Consider the following 19896-nt stretch of genomic DNA (forward strand, 5'->3'; position numbering starts at 1 on the left):
CTTCAGCTTTAGCTAGAAATCTCCTGAGCAGTAGAAACCAGTGGCCACCACCAGAAAGATATACCTTAGGGAATACAGTCTACACCTGGGGTTCTAAAATGATACTTTCCTGATGGACTTTCTCCTGTCTTTGGTCATTTTGATGTTCTTTGGAGAGAAGCAAACTTGTCACATCTCTGTTAGGTTACAGTTATATAATTTGAAGCCATGCAACAAAATTTTCCTTCATTTCTACTTTTTGTTTCATTTGTGTCTTTATTTCATCTAATCCAAAAATGTAGGGACCCCATTGTTGTGTTGTTGTTGTTTAGTCACTGAGTCATGTCTGACTCTTTGTATGACCCCATGGAATGTAGCCCTTTAGGCTCCTCTGTCCACGGGATTTCCCAGGCAAGAATACTGGAGTGGGTTGCCATTTCCTTCTCCAGGGGATCTTCCTGACCCAGGGATCAAATTCATTTTTCCTGTTTTGGCAGGTAGATTCTTTACTGCTGAGCCACCAAGGAAGCTCCCTTTAAATAGACAAATCAGACTTTTATCTTGAATACATTATTTACCTCCTATATTTAAGAGCAAGCCATTGCTCATTTATTCTTCACAATACCTGATGCAAATTCCACTGGCACATAAGGATGTGAAGTCTATTTGTGTCTGCCCCACTGATAACCTTCCAAAAGTTAAGACTACTTAAAACTTTAAGGTTTTCTGCTTCTTTGAGTTCTGCTTCTTGCCTCGGGTATCTAAAAATGGTAAATCCAGGTGATAATTTTTGGGATAAACTTGACAAAATAAACACAAACATCAATAATACAATTTGGATGAATAAGGGGCATCATCTCAGGACACACATTCATTCAGATGTCTTTTTCAGGCTGACATTTTTCATCAGTGAGCACTTGCTCGCTAACTGATAAATGAAGGGCTAGATCATATTTCTCTGAAATCTGAGACTTGAGTTAACAATTATCAAGCAAAGTAATCTCTGACTTGTACTTCAGGCACCTACAATTGGAAAGGTATTCCTGACTTTGAGTAAAGCTGATTATCTCAGTCAACACAGCAAAAAGGGGAATCCTAGTATTTAAAAACTGAGGTAATTGAATCTAATGCTACTTGGATAGCATTAATCTATTTATGTCTGCAGTGCTGAGTCCATTCATGATGCAGAAATAAAATTTGATAATATTTCTAAAGCAATCAAATTAGTTAGGGAAAGTGACTTGTGACTCATTCTATACTAAGACAGATGAGAAATAGAAAATCCAGTATATCAATAAGGAAAAAAACAAAGTCTGACCATTTCTTTCTGAGATGGGGAGAAAAGATAAAAATAAGAATTTAATTGTAATTGTCTCCTAGTTTATCCAAACCGACAGCACTGGGAGAGATAGTCTGCCTTTTTCTACCTCACATAATCTCATCTACAAAGGTTAATCAGTTTTTCCAATTATAATTTGCTTCCAGAGTCATTCCCTTTCAAATTCATGTTCTTGAAAGGTGGTTATTAGCAGAGAATTTAAAGTCAAAATACCAAGTTCACAAAAGTTAAGATACAAAGTGTGTAGATTTTTTTCCACATCTTTAGGACTATGAAATTGAAAAGCTTTAGAGCTGAATATAAAAATTTATGGTCCTTAGGCCTATATTATTCAACAACTTGTAAATGAACTTAAAATTTTAAAAATCATATTTATATGTCTAAAGTAACTGAAAAATAAAAATAAATTATTTCAAACCCCAATTCATGTTTCATAAACCAAGTATATATGTTCCCTATATTCAATATTACATGTACAATCACACACTTTTATTTATATAGGTCTGTTTATATGAACATAATTATGCATTTATATTTACTTGTAGTGAAACATGTCTCAACTCTGTTGGACTTTGTTGGAAATCAAAAAAGAAATGCTTCTTAGTGAATAAAGTCTAGGTAGGCCATTTTTTTTAGCATATAATAAGGCACACTAATGATTTTTAAAATTGGCTGCGCATGTGTGGTTGGACAATTTCTTATCAAGTTAAATAAACATGATTAATTCTGGCAGTTAGATGGCATACAGAAACATTCTGAATGCATTTTATCATGTTAAAGTTATAACTGCTTTCCTGGAGCAGAGCATGCTTTAATCACAACATTAATATATATATATATATATATATATATATATATATATATATATTTAGGGCTTTCCTTGTGGCTCAGCTGGTAAAGAATCCACCCACAGTGCAGGAGACCTGAGTTCGATCCCTGAGTTGGGAAGATCCCCTGGAGAAGGGAAAGGATACCCACTCCAGTGTTCTGGCCTGGAGAATTCCATGGACTGTATAGCCCATGGGGTTGCTGAGCATTGGACACGACTGAGCGACTTTCATTCACTCATATTTAGATTAGCAAATATAATGCTCCCTTTTAGTCTTCTATGTTCTTAATAATCATTTCTAAATGTTTCTGAAAACTACTAAAGTTTTAATTTTAATAATTCTAAAGATATAAAATTATATTTTAACTCTATCTTCACACTAGTTACACTCATGATAGGGCATGGTATTTCTGACTCTTTATTTTGGAGTTGGGGTATGATGATCTGGATGGGGGAAGGGAAAGAATCCATATGATGTAGAGCTGATCTGCTTGGACTTCAGTTTATAACCAGAAATGCACTGATTTTATCTTTTTGGAATACACAGAAAAATAAAAAATTAAATTATAACAAAAAGAGAAAGCTGAAGGCAGCTTAAGTACACTTATATATTTAAAAATAGTATCACTGAAGTACTATATGAGGAAACACTACAGCACATACCACAAAACACATTTCAGTAAATTTTTATAATACACTGAACTTGTCTGGGATCATGGGCTGTATGGCCTTGAGAAAGCACTTAATTTCTCTGTGTATCTGTCCCCTAGGTTAAATAATATATAGAGCCACGCCCAGCTCCAAAATGTGTAATATTTCTCCTATATTAAAACAGAATCAGGAATAGCAGCTTATTGGAGATTTCAACATTTTTCAAGGTACCCAACCCAAGACAATGACAAAAAAACAAGCACAAGGTCCATATTTTCATTGTATATAAACCTGGAAATCTGAAGTGCTGAGGTTTCTCAAAAGGAAACATGCATTCTGAGTGCAAACTTGTATCTACTTTGTAGGGATACAACAAAATGATGCCAGCACTAAGACAAAAAAAAGTGCCAAAGCTAAAGGCTGTATACATTCTTTAATAACAAATTGTTATATTTAAGTTAATGAGAAATATGGCTAAGTTTTTAATAAAGCAAAGCATCGTTGGACATAAGTTTGAGCAAGCTCTGGGATGGGAGATGGTGAAGGATAGGGAAGTCCTGTGTGCTGCAGTCCAAAGAGTCACAAAGAGTTGGGCACGACTGAGCGACTGAACAACAAAGCATAGCTGAGGATCTTCAGCTTTTATTGGTAACAGACACAGGACCATGTAGGCAAATATTCTCTGTTTAGTTTGTTAACTATAAAATGGACTGATACTTACTATTAAAGAAGATAATGATAACTTCATTGAATTTGCCAGAAAGCAAACTCTAATTTGGTGCTTTTTTCTTTTAATATCAAAGGCTTTAACTGGGCCTAAAGTCACTGTCAGTGTTCACAATGTTAAGCTGAGAGCTCTGTGCCTCTGATTTTCTTCCTTTCACATGCCTAGGTACACGTACTAAGGGTTAGTACATGTACTAACTAAGGGGAGTGTGCTGCTTAATGCCTCACCTGGTGTCCTCGGCTGGTGGCAAAGAGGAGGAGTGGGGAGAGGAGAAATGACATTGAGCTGCCATGCTGAGTCTATTTTAAGTCAGGCTGGGTGAGAGAAAGGTGCCAGAGGAAGTGGCCTGAGTAGACAAACTCACCTGTCATTACTATTATTATAATGATAAACTTGTCAATTTATAAGACTTGCTATGAACTCTTTGAGGGTAGAAATAGCTTGTTATTTTTTTTTCTCCATATCTTACTGCATGGCACCTAGTAGACACTTACTGGGTGTCTAAAAGATGCCCAATTCCTTTGGGGTTTCTTTCTCCCACTCCTTTCATGTGTTAGGAGAACTGATTAGGTTAGGAAATTCCTTATTTAAAGCTTCAATAGGTCCCTTGAGTTCTCCTCCTTAAAGTCATTCACACCTTCAGATGAAATTACTTCTAATCATCTGTAGGAGGGGATCTCAGATGCAGGGGATAACTATGCAAGGAAGTCCTCCAAGGGGTTGGTGCTTTGGACTGTTGAAAGCAGCACGGGGAAGGCAGCTGCTAGATCAAGGAAAGTGTGTCAAGGATTCAAGATCAGTTTACACAGGACCAGAGTGGTTACCATTACAGATAGTCTACTTTCCAAGCCAACCTAGAGGGACATGATGGGACAGGGCACCAAACGCTTTTGTAAACATTTAGTATTTGTACACACATAGCAGCTTGGGGAAGCTGGTGTTTGGAGGTCAAGCCGGCAAGTTGCATATCCCAGCTTCTCTCAAGTTACTAACTTGCATTATATGGTCCAAGTTAGCTGTGCTTCATGTGTAAAAACCCAGTTCCTGTGTTTTTCGGCCATTTGTGTGTCTTCTTTGGAGAAATGTCAATTTAGATCTGCCCATTTTTTTATTTTTTATTTTTTGACATTGAGCTGCACAAGCCGTTTGTATATTTTAGAGATTAATCCCTTGTCAGTTGCATAGTTTGCAAATATTTCTCCCATTCTGTAGGTTATGTTTTCATGTTGTTTATGGTTTCCTTTGCTGTGCAAAAGTTTTAAAGTTTAATTAGGTCTCATTTGTTTATTTTTATTTTGATTACTCTAGGAGGTGGGTAAAAAAAGGTATCATTGCAATTTAAGCCAGAGAGTGTTCTGCCTATGTTTTCCTTTAAGAGTAATATAGTATCCATCCTTACATTTAGGTCTTTAATCTACTTTGAGTTTATTTTTGTGTATGGTGTTAGAGAGTGTTTTAATTTCATTCTTTTTCAAGTGGCTTCCCAGTTTTCCCAGCACCACTTGTTGAAGAGACTGTCTTTTCTCCATTGCATCTTCTTGCTTCCTTTGTCACAGATTAGAGCATAGGTGCATGGGTTTATCTCTGGACTTTCCATCTTATTCCACTGAGCCATATTTCTGTTTTTGTTCTAGTAACATACTGTTTTAATGACTATAGCTTTGTAATATAGTCTGAAACTACAATGAGGTAATTACCTCACGCCTGTCAGAATGGCGATCATTAAAAATCTACAAACAATAAATGCTGGAGAGTGTGTGAAGAAAAGGGAACCCTCCTACACTGTTGGTGGTAATGTAAATTGGTGCAGCTATTATGGAGAAAGTATGGAGGTTCCTTAAAAACTAAAAATAGAGCTACCATATGATCTAGCAATCCCAGTCCTGGGCATATATCTGGAGAGAACCATAATTCAAAAAGAACACACACATTCTAATGTTCATTGCAGTACTATCTCCAATAGCTGAGAGATGGGAGCAACCTAAGTATCAATTAACAGAGGAGTGGATAAAGAAGATATGGTATACATATATAATGGAATATTATGCAGTCATTAATATGGTATACATATATAATGGAATATTACGCAGTCATTAAAAAGAATGAAATAATGCCACATGCAGCAACATGACTGGACCCAGAGAGTATCATACTAAGTAAAGTAAGTCAGGCAGAGAAAATCATATGATATCACTTGTATGTGGAATCTAATAAAAATGATACAAATGAACCTATTACAAAACAGAAACAAACTCACAAATCTCAAAATCAAATGTATGATCACCAAAGGGAAAACACAAATCTTGAAATCAAACTTATGATTACCAAAAGGAAAACATGGAGGGGGGAGTGATAAATTGGGAGATTTGGATTAACACATATATGCTACTATATATAGAATAGATGACAACTGGCGACCTACTATATAGCACAAGAAACTCTACTCAGTATTCTGTAATAACCTATATATGAAGAGAATCTGAAAAAGAATATATATATATATATATATATATTTATAAGGGATGTACGCCTGAACTAACATATTATAAGTCAACTATATTCCAATAAAACTCATTGGAAAAAACCCCCAATTCCTTAGTGGAAGAAGGAAAAGAGAAAAGGAAAATGAAGAGGAAGGAGCCCATGTCCTATGGCCCCTCCATTCCCCTAGTTCTCTTTATCATCAGTGTGGACTAGTGTAGCTTTCATGGTATTTCCCACTTCATAGGACATTTAGAATATGTTCTCCTGCTCTTCCCAGCCTCCTTCCCATGCCAAACCATCAATCAACTTACACACTCTCTTCCAAGCTTGGAACACAAGCTTAGCACTCATAGTTTAAATCCAGGGCCTGGCAAATTACCTACCCGCCTTCTTCTGAATATTTATGCCCAAATGCCAGGATGTCGGATGCCCGTCCACTCCCATCACAGACAACAACTGGCACAGGAGGGGTGTCTCGAAGGTACTCCAAGACAATTGAGATCACGTTGGGTCCTCCTTCCACAATTAGTGCCACCACTGGAACGCCTTGACCGATTCCTGCATTAAAAAAGGAAAAGAAAAGGAAAAAAAAAGAGAAAAGAACACAAAGCCAGCAAACCAAAGAAACAAAAAGAGAAACAAAAAGCACAAACTAAAATTACTGAGCATGGGGGAGGAAACAACATATGAAGGGATAACATATGGAGCGAAAATTTACAGAAAACCCTTTAGTAGAATTTTCCTACCAGAGAGTCCATTAGACTTTGCCCTCTCCCTGTAACTCCCAGGGTACTGGGGTCAGTTAAAGTGCTGATGACCATACCTCACAGAGGAGGCATAGAGTGAGAAGGTGGGAAAGTTGGTTAGTAGAGGAAGCCAGTAGCCAAAAGATTCAAAGCTAAATGTGATCTTAAGCAAGTCTCATGTGGATCCAATGGCCAGTTTCCTACATGGAAAGTTAAAAAAAAAAAAAAAAGCCACCCCTGTGAAGTTATCACAGTGCTAAGAAAATGCCTAAATGGTTTTTATATTAAAAGCTATCAAAATCAGCTGGGGGTATATTTTAACTTGTTGAATCAACTGCTAGCTAAATTAGGGGTCTATTTCTGACCACAGGTGATCAGCTTGATTATGGATTCTTAACATAAAATGGTCATAATAAATTACCCAGGAGATATGGCATCTGCCATCTGCCATTATTGTGTCCTTCATTATAGAGTGAGTTGCCAGGCACATGATGAGCAAACATTGGTTGAATTCAGTTGATTTAAGGAATTTCAGCTATTTACACTTAGTCAATAGACACTGCTGTTTTCAAGTAAAAAATTACCCTAACATCAGCATTTATGTATGTTCAATCTAACATAATAAAGAGAAGTACTGAAAACAAATGTCCATGAGAGACATGATGAGAAAAGAAAGTGAAAGAAAAGTGAAAGTGTTAGTCTCTCAGTCATGTCCTATTCTGCAACCCCACGGACTGTACTCTGCCAGGCTTCTCTCTCTGTCCATGGAATTCTCCAGGCAAGAATACTGGAGTGGGTGGCCATTCCCTTCTCAAGGAGATCTTCCTGACCCAGGGATCAAACCTAGGTCTCCCTCATTGCAGGCAGATTCTTTACCATCTGAGCCACCAGGGAAGTCCATTAAAACAAATTAGTTTTCAAGTGACACCTCAAGTTATCATCATTGGTGAGTGAATAGCTTCTTTTGTTCAATTTGGTATCACATTGTATTTTTTCACTCTATCTTCTCAGTATAGTTAGGAAAATGGGCAGTTCCATAAAAATGAGATGGTTTTATAAGGTACACAAAGCAGTTATCTTAAAAAGGAAAGAATCAAGCTTTTGTACCATTTCTGTAAATGTGAACTGAAAAAAGCCCTTAGTCACCTCAGTTCTTTCTCTTCCCCCTTCTGCTATGGTACTTTATCTTTTATCAAGAAACTGCTTCCCTATGAGAAATGAGTTTGATGTTTGATTTCTTGCTCCATTAATAAGAGATTCTATTAGACTTGTGTGACCAGTTTTACTTCTAAAGTAAAAGTACATCAGTCTCCTAGGGCCTTATCTCCTCCAAGTCAGTGTTTTTCATGGTTTGATTTTCATCTGCAAAGAATGGTTCAAAATGCCAGTTACACAAAGAAGAATGCTGTTTTAAATTTACATTTAAAAAATGTAAGAAAATGACAATTGTTGATTAAGGCAAGAAGCCAAGATTTCTTTTTGTTCCCCGGAAGGAATTGGGAGGGAGAGATGACTCATAGTCTCATCAGAGTTTTCTGCAGATAGGAAGTTTTTGAGAATTACTCTTTCAAATCCAAGAAGAGGGAAGTAAAATGTCATGCTGTTCTCCTTTGACCCAGAGCCCTAAGGACTCAGACAAAAGGGCATTTTAAAGCTCTGTTTGGGTGTCCATGAATGAGACACTTTCCCCACTGCTGTTGATTATGATTAAGTTCCTGTTGAAAGGCACGTTGAAGATTAAGGGCTAACTTGAAATGTTAATACAGCATACTTCTTTTTGAGGAGAATTTTCTGACATAAAAAATACTCACTCCTATACAGATTTATATTCTAAAGTGCCTTGGAAAAGAAACTCTTTTCCAAGGTACATTAAAAGTTATTTTATAAAGCATTTTATGTTTAAACATAAACTTACATGTTTAAAGATATTTTATAAGGTATTTCCAAAGTGCCATGCCATTTAGTTTTCTCCTTTGCTTTTCTTCAGGACATACTCCCATATTGTTTTATGTCAAGGGACAATACACCATACCTGCTGTTTTATACCAAATGATAACATTTACATTAATTCTAGGATCTTCTAAGAGAGGCTAAATTCTGTTTAGCCTAAATTGGCTAAATTCTGATTCTTGAGCACTGATTCTATCAGTGGATCATTACTCCTACTCACAGACCAACTATGATCCATTCGTGGAGGAAGAAGTCATAAAATGGACCTTATAGAATGTTCCTCATCTAGAGTCTACAAGACAATAGGCAAGATTGCTGGAAAACTCTCCTCTCTTTGAGAGGGAACATAGGTGCAAAGGGGGCTTTCCTGGTGACTTAGACAGTAAAGGATCCACCTGCAGTGCAGGAGAGCTGGGTTCAATCCCTGGGTCAGGAAGATACCCTGGAGAAGGGCATGGAAACCAAGTCCAGTACTCTTGCCTGGAGAATCCCATGGACAGAGGAGCCTAGCAGGCTACAGTCCATGAGGTCACAAAGAGTCAACACAACTGAAGCGACTGTGCACACACGCATGCATAGGTGCAAAGGATCAATTTTCATGGGCAGATTTGTGAGCAATAAGCTGTCAGTTGTATCTGTCAATAAATCAAATTGTTATACCATAGAAGTATAGAAGCATTTAGATGGTCAGATTTCTTGTATTTGAAATGAAGCAGTAAGCAACTGAAATGAAGAAAACAACTACATTAATTCATATATATATATATATATATATATATATATATATATATATATATATCAGGGCTAAAAATTGGATGGAGCAAAATATCAAAACATTATCTATTTTTTCATAAATCGAATATATCCAATATATCTAATGACGCCAAATTCTCTCCCATTTCCTTTAGAGAAAAATTTGTTACACAGACTATAAAAACCCTTAAAGTCTAAAATAAAAGCATTTTTTATTTTCTTAGTTACAGGTGGTAGAGAATCAGGCCATGCCTAAAAATATGCTTTGTGTAAATTAAATGTGCCAATATATGGTAACATTAAACCTTTTTTGTCAATACACACACACCCACACACACACACACACACACTCTTCATGTATTGCCTTTTTCTGAAAAAAGAAAATGATATAAAATAATGAAGTAATGATCTAAAGTAATGGTTCTTAGCCTATTTTTTTGAGACAAGAATCTTTGAATACTTTTGTGAATCCAATGGAAGCTAATAATCTTTTTCCAAGAAAAATAAAGGCACATATTGACAGTCACAAAAATGCTTCTATGCAATTTCAAAAGTTCATGGACTCTTGAAGTGTATTCATAATAACCTTGCTAATAGACCCTCACAAAGCCCCACCCTAAATTAAGAACATTGATACACAGTTTGTCCTCTGTGTCTGTGAGTTTCACATCCATGAATTCAACCACAGAAAATTGAAAGTTAAAAAAAAAATTCCAGCAAGATCCAAAAAGCAAAACTGGAATTTGCTGGGTGCTGGCAATTAATTTCATAGCATTTATTTGTATTAAGTATTATAAGTAATTTAGAGATGATTTAAAGTGTACTGCAGGATGTGCATAGGCTGCCTGCAAATACTGCACCATTTTATATAAAGGACTTGAGCATCTGCAATTTTGGTATCTGGGGGTGGGACTGGAACCAATCTCCCAAGGATACTGAAGGACCACTATATATGCAAAGAGCATCAGTTTGTGTTCTTTTATGAAGCTCACTGAAAGTGAAAGTGTTAGTCGCTCAGTCGTGTCCAACTCTTTGTGACCCCATGGACCGCTAGACTCCTCTGTCCATGGAATTCTCCAGGCAAGAATACTGGAATGGGTTGCCATTCCCTTCTCCAGGGAATCTTCCTGACCCAGGCATCGAACCTGGGTCTCCTGCAATGCAGGCAGATTCTTTACCATCTGAGCCACCAGGGGAATTCAGTCCCATCACTTCATGGCAAACAGATGGGGAAATGATGGAAACAGGGCAGGCTTTATTTTCTTAGACTCCAAAAATCACTGCAGATGGTGACTGCAGCCATGAAATTAAAAGTTGCTTGCTCCTTGGAAGAAAAGCTATGACCAACCTAGACAGCATATGAAAAAGCAGAGACATTACTTTGCTGACAAAGGTCTGTCTAGTCAAAGCTATGGTTTTTCCAGTAGTCATGTATAGATGTGAGAGTTGTACTATAAAGAAAGCTGATCACCAAAGAATTGATGCTTTTGAACTGGGGTGTTGGAGGAGACTCTTGAGAGTTCCTTGGACTGCAAGGAGATCAAACCAGTCCATCCTAAAGGAAATTAGTCCTGAATATTCATTGGAAGGACTGATGCTTACTTGGCATTACTTGGCCACCTGATGCGAAAAACTGACTCATTAGAAAAGACCCTGATGCTGGGAAAGATTGAAGGCAGGAGAAGAAGGGGATGACAGAAGATGAGACGGTTGGATGGCATCATTGACTCGATGGACTTGAGTTTGAGAAAGCTCTGGGAGTTGGACAGGGAAGCCTGGTATGCCGCAATCCATGGGGTCACAAAGAGTCAGACACAACTGAGCAACTGAACTTAACTGATGAAACTCACTGAGGCATCTGAGATAGATTCTAGAAAAGGTTTTCAGACAAAACACTATGTCTGGGGAGACTATATCACATTATTACTGCCCAGTTATGTTGATTAACCAAACTTTCCACTGTCTATAGTTTATTTCTCCGCACATCCTTCATTCCTTTGTCTTTTCCTTGTTTTTCTTTATTTCTTCTGTTCACACTTTCTTTTCTAAATGGTATTTTGGATAAGGGATATTTTAAAAGTCTCTAGAGAAAATAAATTTTATAAATCTGTAGCATATGACTTCATTAGTAAAGAAAAAAGCTTTTTAAAATATCAAGAATGGTATATTTTTTATTAGTGAAATAAAGAAAGCATTTTGGGAATTCATTGAAGATCCAGCTGGATTCATAAGGACCACTGCCAATTTATGCCCACAAAGGAAATAATATAAATTACTCTGAAGAGCCTCACAAATGTAAGCCTTGCTCATCTGAAACTACTGACCATTCACAAAATGTAGTTTAGATTTATAGTTTTTAAAAAATACACTCTCTATTATTATCAAAAAGTTCTCATTTTATCTAGGTCCTTCAGAGATTTTTTTGGTCAATACTTGCTGTTTTGGTCTTGGGGAAAGTAGGTTAATTCCTTACATGATAATAATAATTTTTCATTTTCTATGAGAACCAAGAACTTCTTAGAGATTTCTGTTAAAATTTAATTTTAGAGCAACACAGCGTTGCTTAGTTAGGAAGGGGCAAGATGTTTGCCACACTCTTTATAGTTTTTGTAATTTTGGAACTGGAAGCATTATAGCCTATAAAAAAAGGTGACCTTGAGTAATGGACTTAGAAATCTAGAGGATTCCAGGTTGACCTAGGGCTTTTAAATTATAAACTGAGCCCCAATTAATGGTTCTTTGCAGAAGAGAACCTTTTAGACTTCTTTCTCATTTTGTTATACCTGCTATGCAGTTCAGCCTGGGCTACCAATAATTCAAATACTGTCAAAATTGGCATTAAACAAAGACCAGGTTGGGTACTGTGAAGAAGGGAGGTGGAAGGGACAGAAGAAGGGAGGTGGAAGGGACAGAAGACTGTCTTAAAGTTCCAAAAGAGTTTTTTCCCTCTCTCTTTCTATTGACACGAGACTATAATCTATGATCAGTTCAGCCACATGTAAAAATGTTTGGTGTACTGTAGTGAAATTCTTGGACAACTAGAAGTTTGATCCAACTAAATTAATCCTTCGGTTTACTGTCAACCTTACTGTATGTGACCTAAAATGTCAATGGGCTCAAGGAATACTGTATTCTTTGTTGGAAAACAGTTTGTTATTTACATAAGGTTTGAGCATAGAAGATTGATATTGTCTTAATGACCAAAGCCACAGATCATGTGATCATTATAGTATAGGTCATTTAGAAAAGAGGCTTGAAACTTTACATGAGAGATGACTTCTTGAAGATCTTAGTCACTTTGAGACCAAGTCAGTGATGGGTAGACATTTCTGTTTACCAGCTAAAGCTATTTAGGAGTAACATGAACACAGTTAACTCACTGGCCTTGCCAGTTCTGGGATTATGCGATTCTTAATGATTCAGAAGTTTGTCAAGAGAATTCATATGCTTTGAAAGTATGCACAGAGTGAGAGTTTGTCAATATAGTTTATGCTGCACAATTTTAAATTTATGTTAGTAAAATTTGTACATTATTAAAAAGCACTGAACACATCCTCTTTATCCCATTTCTCATTTGAATAGTCTGGTCTTTGATTCAATGGTTGACTCAACCAATAGATATACTGGTCACTGTCTCCTGTATTTGGACAATAAAGGGGTGATAAACTCAGTAAGCCATTAAGGTCTCATAGTTTACAAACAGAACTTTATACAGATCGGGGGGTGGGGTGGGTGGCAACAATTACTGTAGTGGTGGGAGAAGAAGCAGTCAAGCTATTAGCATCTACCTGATTTTAATAGGCACCAGTTTACTGCCTACTTGAGAAATAGTGACTGAAGTTTGCATAATACTACAGCTTTTTACAAGTATTGAATAGTTTTAGAATTAGGTTCTTGCTACCCTTAATGCAACTCGTCTGTGGTCTGGAAATTCTGGGATGGATTTATGAAAATTAAATAAAGCTGGTAATCAGCTATGTTTGACAACACTTGATGCTATTCTTGGTTATTAAGTTTAAGGTGCTTCTTACAATTAGGAAGTTTACCAGAACATGAATATTCATGTATAACTGTAGAATATTACTCTACAGAAAGTAATATTTTAATATGCTTTTTTTTTTCCCAAAATAAACATGATTGGAAATCTTTGAGCTACTAAGGAGCAGCATGAGCCCAAGAAAATATCTAGGGATGATATAAAAAAATGCACCTCATTTTAACTAGAATGTCTCTTCAGTCTTCAAAGGAAGCAGATGTTTTAGATACTGCCTTCATGTTTTGGAGATAGAATACATTATCTATCCAAGAGAACAGAACTATAACTGGAATGTGCCTGATCTTACTTGGAAATGGGTAATAAATAAACTCATTTGTTTTAAGAAATCCTGACCATGTACTCAATTGGTAAATGCCAATCCCAGTTCAAACCAATGTCATGTATCATTATTATTATACTTTTTTGTCACTATAATTCTGCACCTAAGTGGATGCCTAGAAAAGTATTTGGAAATATAAAATACTGCACAAATTATTAAGAAGTCAGAAAAAAATCACATGCAACAGATGCTTCACTTTTAGAGATTTGATCTAGTCTTCACCTGTCCTTAACTATACGGAAAGTCCTCAGATGCTCTTTTCTCAGTGTGAGGACCCTGGCAGGAGACAGTAGTTGGGGGCCCTTTGTAAAAGAAAAATTGGGGATGGAAGAGGCTTTTTTTTTTGAGGTAGGGTTTTAAGAGGCAATATTCAGGTCTAACTTGGGTTTAAGCATACCATCTACATGGTGTCAGGTGGGCCTTCATTTTGGAGCATAACTGATGCTTATGTGGGAAGTCTGATTACCAGTCATGGTGACTCCTCTGCTTCTCTCACTCACGAGGTCTATCAAGTGATAGACCTGTTCACTCCAACAGCAGAAGGGATTTAGATGGCTTTCCAAGAGTTTTAAGTCCAAGGGCAGAGACAATGATCATACTACTCTGAATACCTTTGACTTTTGGAGAGGGGTACTCTCTTCTACAAGCCAGCTAGGCTGGGGCATTGCTTGCTCCCTCCCTGGCAACGTGGGCCCCGAGACTGGGGTTTTGCCTTGATTTCAGTGAAGTTTTCTGGAAGCACTTTGTCATGCAACAGCACCACCATCCCAGCCCTACACTCTGGAAGCCTGGCCCTGTCTCACTCTCTCAGATGACATGTTTCTTTAGATCACAGGATGCCTGTCTGGAACTGGGCTGAACCTGTCCTGTCCTGATCTCCACTTCTGATTCTCAGTCCACCACTGCCCCTACCTTCATTTATCTGCTGCCTCCTGTTGACCCCCACTTTCCGGCTCAGCATGGGTCACTCTCTTCTATCTTACCCCCTTACTACTATAAGCTTTGACAACATGTTTATGCAAAACTGCTAACATGATAGCTGGAACTATGCAGAAATGAATCTTGATATGAATTGATAAACCAAAAATATATTTTAGAATTCTACACATGTCTAATACACAGAGTCGGCATACAATTCATAGGGTTGTTTAGAGTAATAAATTGAGTTTGTAATGCATATAGAACAGAGCCTGGCATTTACTGAGAACTATGTGTTTAAACAAGCACAAATATAAAGATTCTTATATTTATTAGGCTTATAAAAGGTTTCTACTTTAAATGTATAAATGATTCATGAAGATAAATGCACTTTATGTATTTAAGCCAAAAGAATGTTCAGACAAATAATTTGAAACACACTTTTCTGAAGTCTGAATATTCTCTCATGCAGACCAATAATATGCTTAGGAAGCCCAATTCCTTTATCTTGTATCCAAAATACTAGAAGTCTCTGCTTTGGTGTAGGTGATCTGTGTCACTCCCCAAATGCTTTCTACCAAGGGGTTTCTCCTCAATGCTTCAATCAACTTAAGTCTTTCGAATTCTCTGGGTTGGACAGAGATGTAAATGCCAAGGAACAGAACCACTAAATTGACTCCAAGTATATTAAATGCTAATAAACAAACTTAGCTTTTGACTTGGTCAATGGAAAACAGTTATCCTCTCATGGCCAGATAGCTCTGACTGAAATGTTCTGCTATTAATGTCTGTATGTTTCTAGGACATCCAAAACCATCCCATGTGAATCATTTCAAAAGAAAGGGAACATCCAATCCCAAAGGCTATACAGCAAGTATTACTTTCATAAAAGGAGAGAGCCAGCATTATTTTCTTTGGGGCCATTGTTTGCAGGCTGAATGTTTTAATGTAATTGATCTAAGTCTACAAGAAAACTCACTCAAACAAAGCTATAGCCTTCTTAGTTTCTGCTCTGTTCAAAACCCACATCAAAAGGCATTCTTTGCCTTCTCAAATGTAAGGTAATCAAAGTGGTTCTAACTCATTTTACTTTTTAATTCTTTGCCCACACTCCCCTATAAATGTGCCAGGAACCAAGTCCACAGCTGTACAAGTTCCACTGGCTTCTTGGCAGAATTCATAAGCAGCAGAGCAGCCAGGGGAATTATGAATTGAAAAAACATGGATAGACCTAGCCCACAGTGAAGGGCATACCTGGGTAGGAGAGGGAAATGGTAAGAGAAAGCAAAATGTTGCTGGTAATGGCAAAATGGTATATAAATTTGCTCTTCCAAAATAATTTAAAAATTCCCTCTGCATCATTTGAAGGAGACTGCAATTATTTCTCCCTGCTCTAAATGTGAAAAGTTTTATTCTCTCTTTGAGGCATATTCTTTTTAACTTACTCTTTCTGGAGAACTTACATGCATCCTGTAGTTCCCAGGTTCAAAGACAAGTCTACCTTAGGCCCCCCTTTCACCTCCACCAGGCAGAATTAACTATTCTCATTGTGTGTTCTTATAGTATTTACTTTTTTAAGAAGCCCATGCCAATGGATATTCTTTATAAATTTGCTAACAAACTATTTTGGTGTAAAAAAAAAATTCTCATAGTACCTTATATATTTCTCATTAAATTCCAAGTTTGGACATCTCTTTTCTCTATAGGTAGGTTTATCTTTGTATCCACAGCATATCATATAGTGTTCACATGCAGTAGTTTCTCACTAAAATTTGGGTACAGAAGGAAGGCAAGATACTGAATCTCCTCAAGTATATCCTGATTGCTCACAGATTAGACAACAATGTAATTATTTCCATAGAAATTTTCAAATCTTTTATGATATAAACAATTTTCCCTCAGTCAACTGATCTGAGTTTCAAGGCACTCAGATCTGATTTAAATTCTCATGAAATCAGGAAGTGAAGTGAAGTGAAAGTCACTCAGTTATGTCCTACTCTTTGCAACCCCATGGACTATACAGTCCACGGAATTCACCAGGCCAGAATACTAGAGTGGGTAGACTTTCCCTTCTCCAGGAGATCTTCCCAACCCAGGAATTGAACCCAGGTCTCCTGCATTGCAGGTGGATTCTTTACTAACTGAGCTATGAGGGAAGCCCTCATGAAATCAGGAATTATGCCAAATGCCCAGTTTCTGTGCTCATTAGTTTTCCTGTGGCCTACTGAGATTGCTTTGTGATTTCTCTGCCTCTGCAACAAACATCACATAACTACTAGTTATCATCTGTAAATAGTCTTCTCTGTAACAATCTTCAGTGGGTTCACAATGCTTATAGATAAAAGTCCAAATCATTTTGCGTGACAGACGAGGCTCCCTATATGCTGGACCCAATCTTTATGCACAGCCTCATCTCTCCAGAATTTTCTGTTCACTCTGATTCTAGTCTCATCCAGACTATCTTCTCTATCCTCCATCTAGGATTATTTCAAAATTTCTCTTTAGCTATCCCAATGTTCAGAGAGGATTATCTCTCCCTACTCTAGGTTTCATGAGGAGGAACTTTTCCTAAACTCATCCTTGGGTTTCCTATGCTCTTTACTCACTTGGTAAATTGAAGAAGAATAATTGGATTTGCTCACTCAGCCTGGCTCTTCTTTCTCTTGGCATCTTCCTGCCTGCAGGAAACCTGACATCTCCCAACTCCCCCAGGACTGCCACTGAGGGTGTGTGCTGTGGGATAGGGGATGAAGGCTTACTGTGGAATTCTGCATTATGCTGGTGAGTCAATAAACCCACTTGGTCAATAGTCTAAAAGTCACATCTGCTAACTTGTCCCTCAACTAAAAATGATATTCTGTGTTTCATCAACTACTTCTTTTATTTCCCAAAGTGTTTAGAACTTGGATGAGGAAGAGAGGTGCTATTTATTGTGGACTCTTATAAACTCTAACTCAATCTTCCAAGTCCAGTTCAAATTTTACAAATTCCTGAGGCTCTTCCTAACTCCCTGAGGCAGTATTAATTATTCATTCCTTTGTAATCTCATTGTTCAGTTTTTTACTTTTCTACATATCCTTTGGCATTTTTTAAATTATGCCTTGGTTTAATGAAAGTTTCATTCACTACATTGTAAACTCTTTGGGACAGAGACAACATTCTAGTTTCTACAGTGCCTCACACTTAGAAAGCAGTTCAAATAAATGCTTGTGAAATAAAACAAAATTAGAAGGTACAATGCCTAGGGTCTACACCTTGGGACTAGCACACCTGAAAAGAAGTGACTAAATAAATAGGTTGTTGTAAAGAGATTGAGTGTCATATCTCTATACTATTGATGAAAACTGCTGAAAGTAGAGATGACAGCCTTTTAAATGGCCCCTGGTGTTCTTTCACAGGCTTTCACTACTGGCCTCAGTGGTGGTTAGAGACCTAGAAAAGAACGTGCTCGGTAACCTGGGTGAGTGCTCACACTTTGCCTGTCCATCTGGATTAAATTTGGAAGAGTCCAGATTCTTATTTATTTCTCAGAATTTTACCTGGCTAGAGTGACAACATGTCCTGGCCACTGGGTAAAAAGATGCAAAGTTTACACTCTTCCCCTTGCTGGAAGAATGTCCATAAGAGCTATTACTTCCTCTGGCTGAGATGAATAGGGAACTATATGAATAAAGTGGAAACCTAATTCTGTCTCTGACATGATGGATACATATTAGCAGCTAAGTTGCTGTAGACCAGGAGTGACCTTCATTTACCACCCAGGTTATTATAGTTATTAAGATAACTGACTGCCATTATCATGTATGATACAAAGGAAGGGTACTGATTATTTGGGATTTAGTACTGATATTTAATCCAATTTCTGACCAGCAGTTGGGAAAAGCAATACATTTTTATTTGATTATCTGGCATATTTTCCAAAAGATAATGTGCCCAATCTGATCAAAACTTGACTGTTACTAAATTCTCAGTGAGAAAATGGTGACAATATCATGGGGAACCTTTCTTCTGGTGTCAAGTTTCCATGAGGAGGGAGCTCCATTTGAGTGACTCATCTAGCCTTCTGTCCTTCTCTTACTCGTCTCCACATACAGAATTGAGTAACCTGGTTGAAAGGTCTTTCGGTGAGGAGGATTTATCATTTTTCCTTTTCCTCCAGGGACCAGTGCCTGTTAGTGATATTAGTAAAGTTGTTTCTGTAGACCCAGTTTTCTCCTCTGGTTGGCTGCCTATGGGCTGAGGTGAGCAGGCAACCCATTTGGCCCTCACACTAAGTCATTATCTCCAACTACTTCATCGTTAATAAAAGTGATATTTTGATCTCCATCTGCTTGACTCTAGTGTTCAACTCTCAATCTGAATCTTGTCTTGTCAAGAGTGAGTTATAATTTACTGGACTTCCTCAAGGTCCAACATCATGAATCACAATGCTGTTATTTCTGTTTCTGGCATTCATTTTGAAGCAGCATTTAACAAACTTGAGCCTCTAGTTCAAGTTTGTGAGCATGATCTTATTTTTCAAATGCAAAGAAAGCGTTTTCTGAAGACAATTTTTCCTTAATGTCCTTATAGTTCCTTAAAAGGAAACAAAAAGTGCCACAGATTTTAAAAAGCTTATCAAAAAATGGAGCCCAAACAAGGTGCTTATGAATTTCTGAGTTGCAGTGAATGACTATATGTAGTGAAGTCTACTCAGTCAACTGACTGAAGGTTCTTTCCCGCACAGGTGAAGTAGCAGCTAGAACTAGGGCACCCACCAGGTGCTGGGCACTCACCCAGGCAGATTGTACATGCGCACTCAATTTGCTCACCTACTCTATGATAGAGATATTATCATCCACATTTTACAGTTAAATAAATGGAGGCATTGAGAGCAAATTACAAGTCTGGACAGGGTTTCAAACAGAGGTCTGTTAGGAAATTCAGAGCCTGCGCTCTGCATTCTACTTGGCTTGTCTCTCACTATGGTGACTATGTAATTTATCGTACAAAAACCAGGGCGTTCTCATAAGCGAAGAGGTCATCATTAATAATTACTGGGGGATGAAAACCAGAACTATTTAGTTTTGGACAAACCTATACATATGATCTCTCTAGGGTCTCAAGTGAATTTCTAGCAGATTTTTAAAAACAGATGCCAATTT

The 19896-nt window shown here is 37.4% G+C and overlaps 1 protein-coding gene across 23 annotated transcripts in view; it reads right to left on the reverse strand.

Moving 5' to 3' along the window:
- Nucleotides 1-19896, reverse strand: part of TRPM3 (transient receptor potential cation channel subfamily M member 3) — an 885588-nt gene that overhangs the window by 203027 nt on the left and 662665 nt on the right. For 20 of the 23 annotated variants that reach the window (XM_081505094.1, XM_081505047.1, XM_081505037.1 and 17 more), the window contains one exon: nucleotides 6393-6567. In XM_081505094.1, coding sequence (XP_081361220.1) covers nucleotides 6393-6567 — 175 coding nt within the window. Of the gene's footprint in view, nucleotides 1-6388; nucleotides 6568-19896 lie in introns of all 23 variants that reach the window. The other 3 variants (XR_014057943.1, XR_014057944.1, XR_014057945.1) reach the window with 1 other exon arrangement.

The sequence above is a fragment of the Giraffa tippelskirchi genome, chromosome 1 (genome assembly GCF_054371585.1).
Source record: "Giraffa tippelskirchi isolate mGirTip1 chromosome 1, T2T-mGirTip1v1.2.pri, whole genome shotgun sequence".
NCBI lineage: Eukaryota > Metazoa > Chordata > Mammalia > Artiodactyla > Giraffidae > Giraffa > Giraffa tippelskirchi.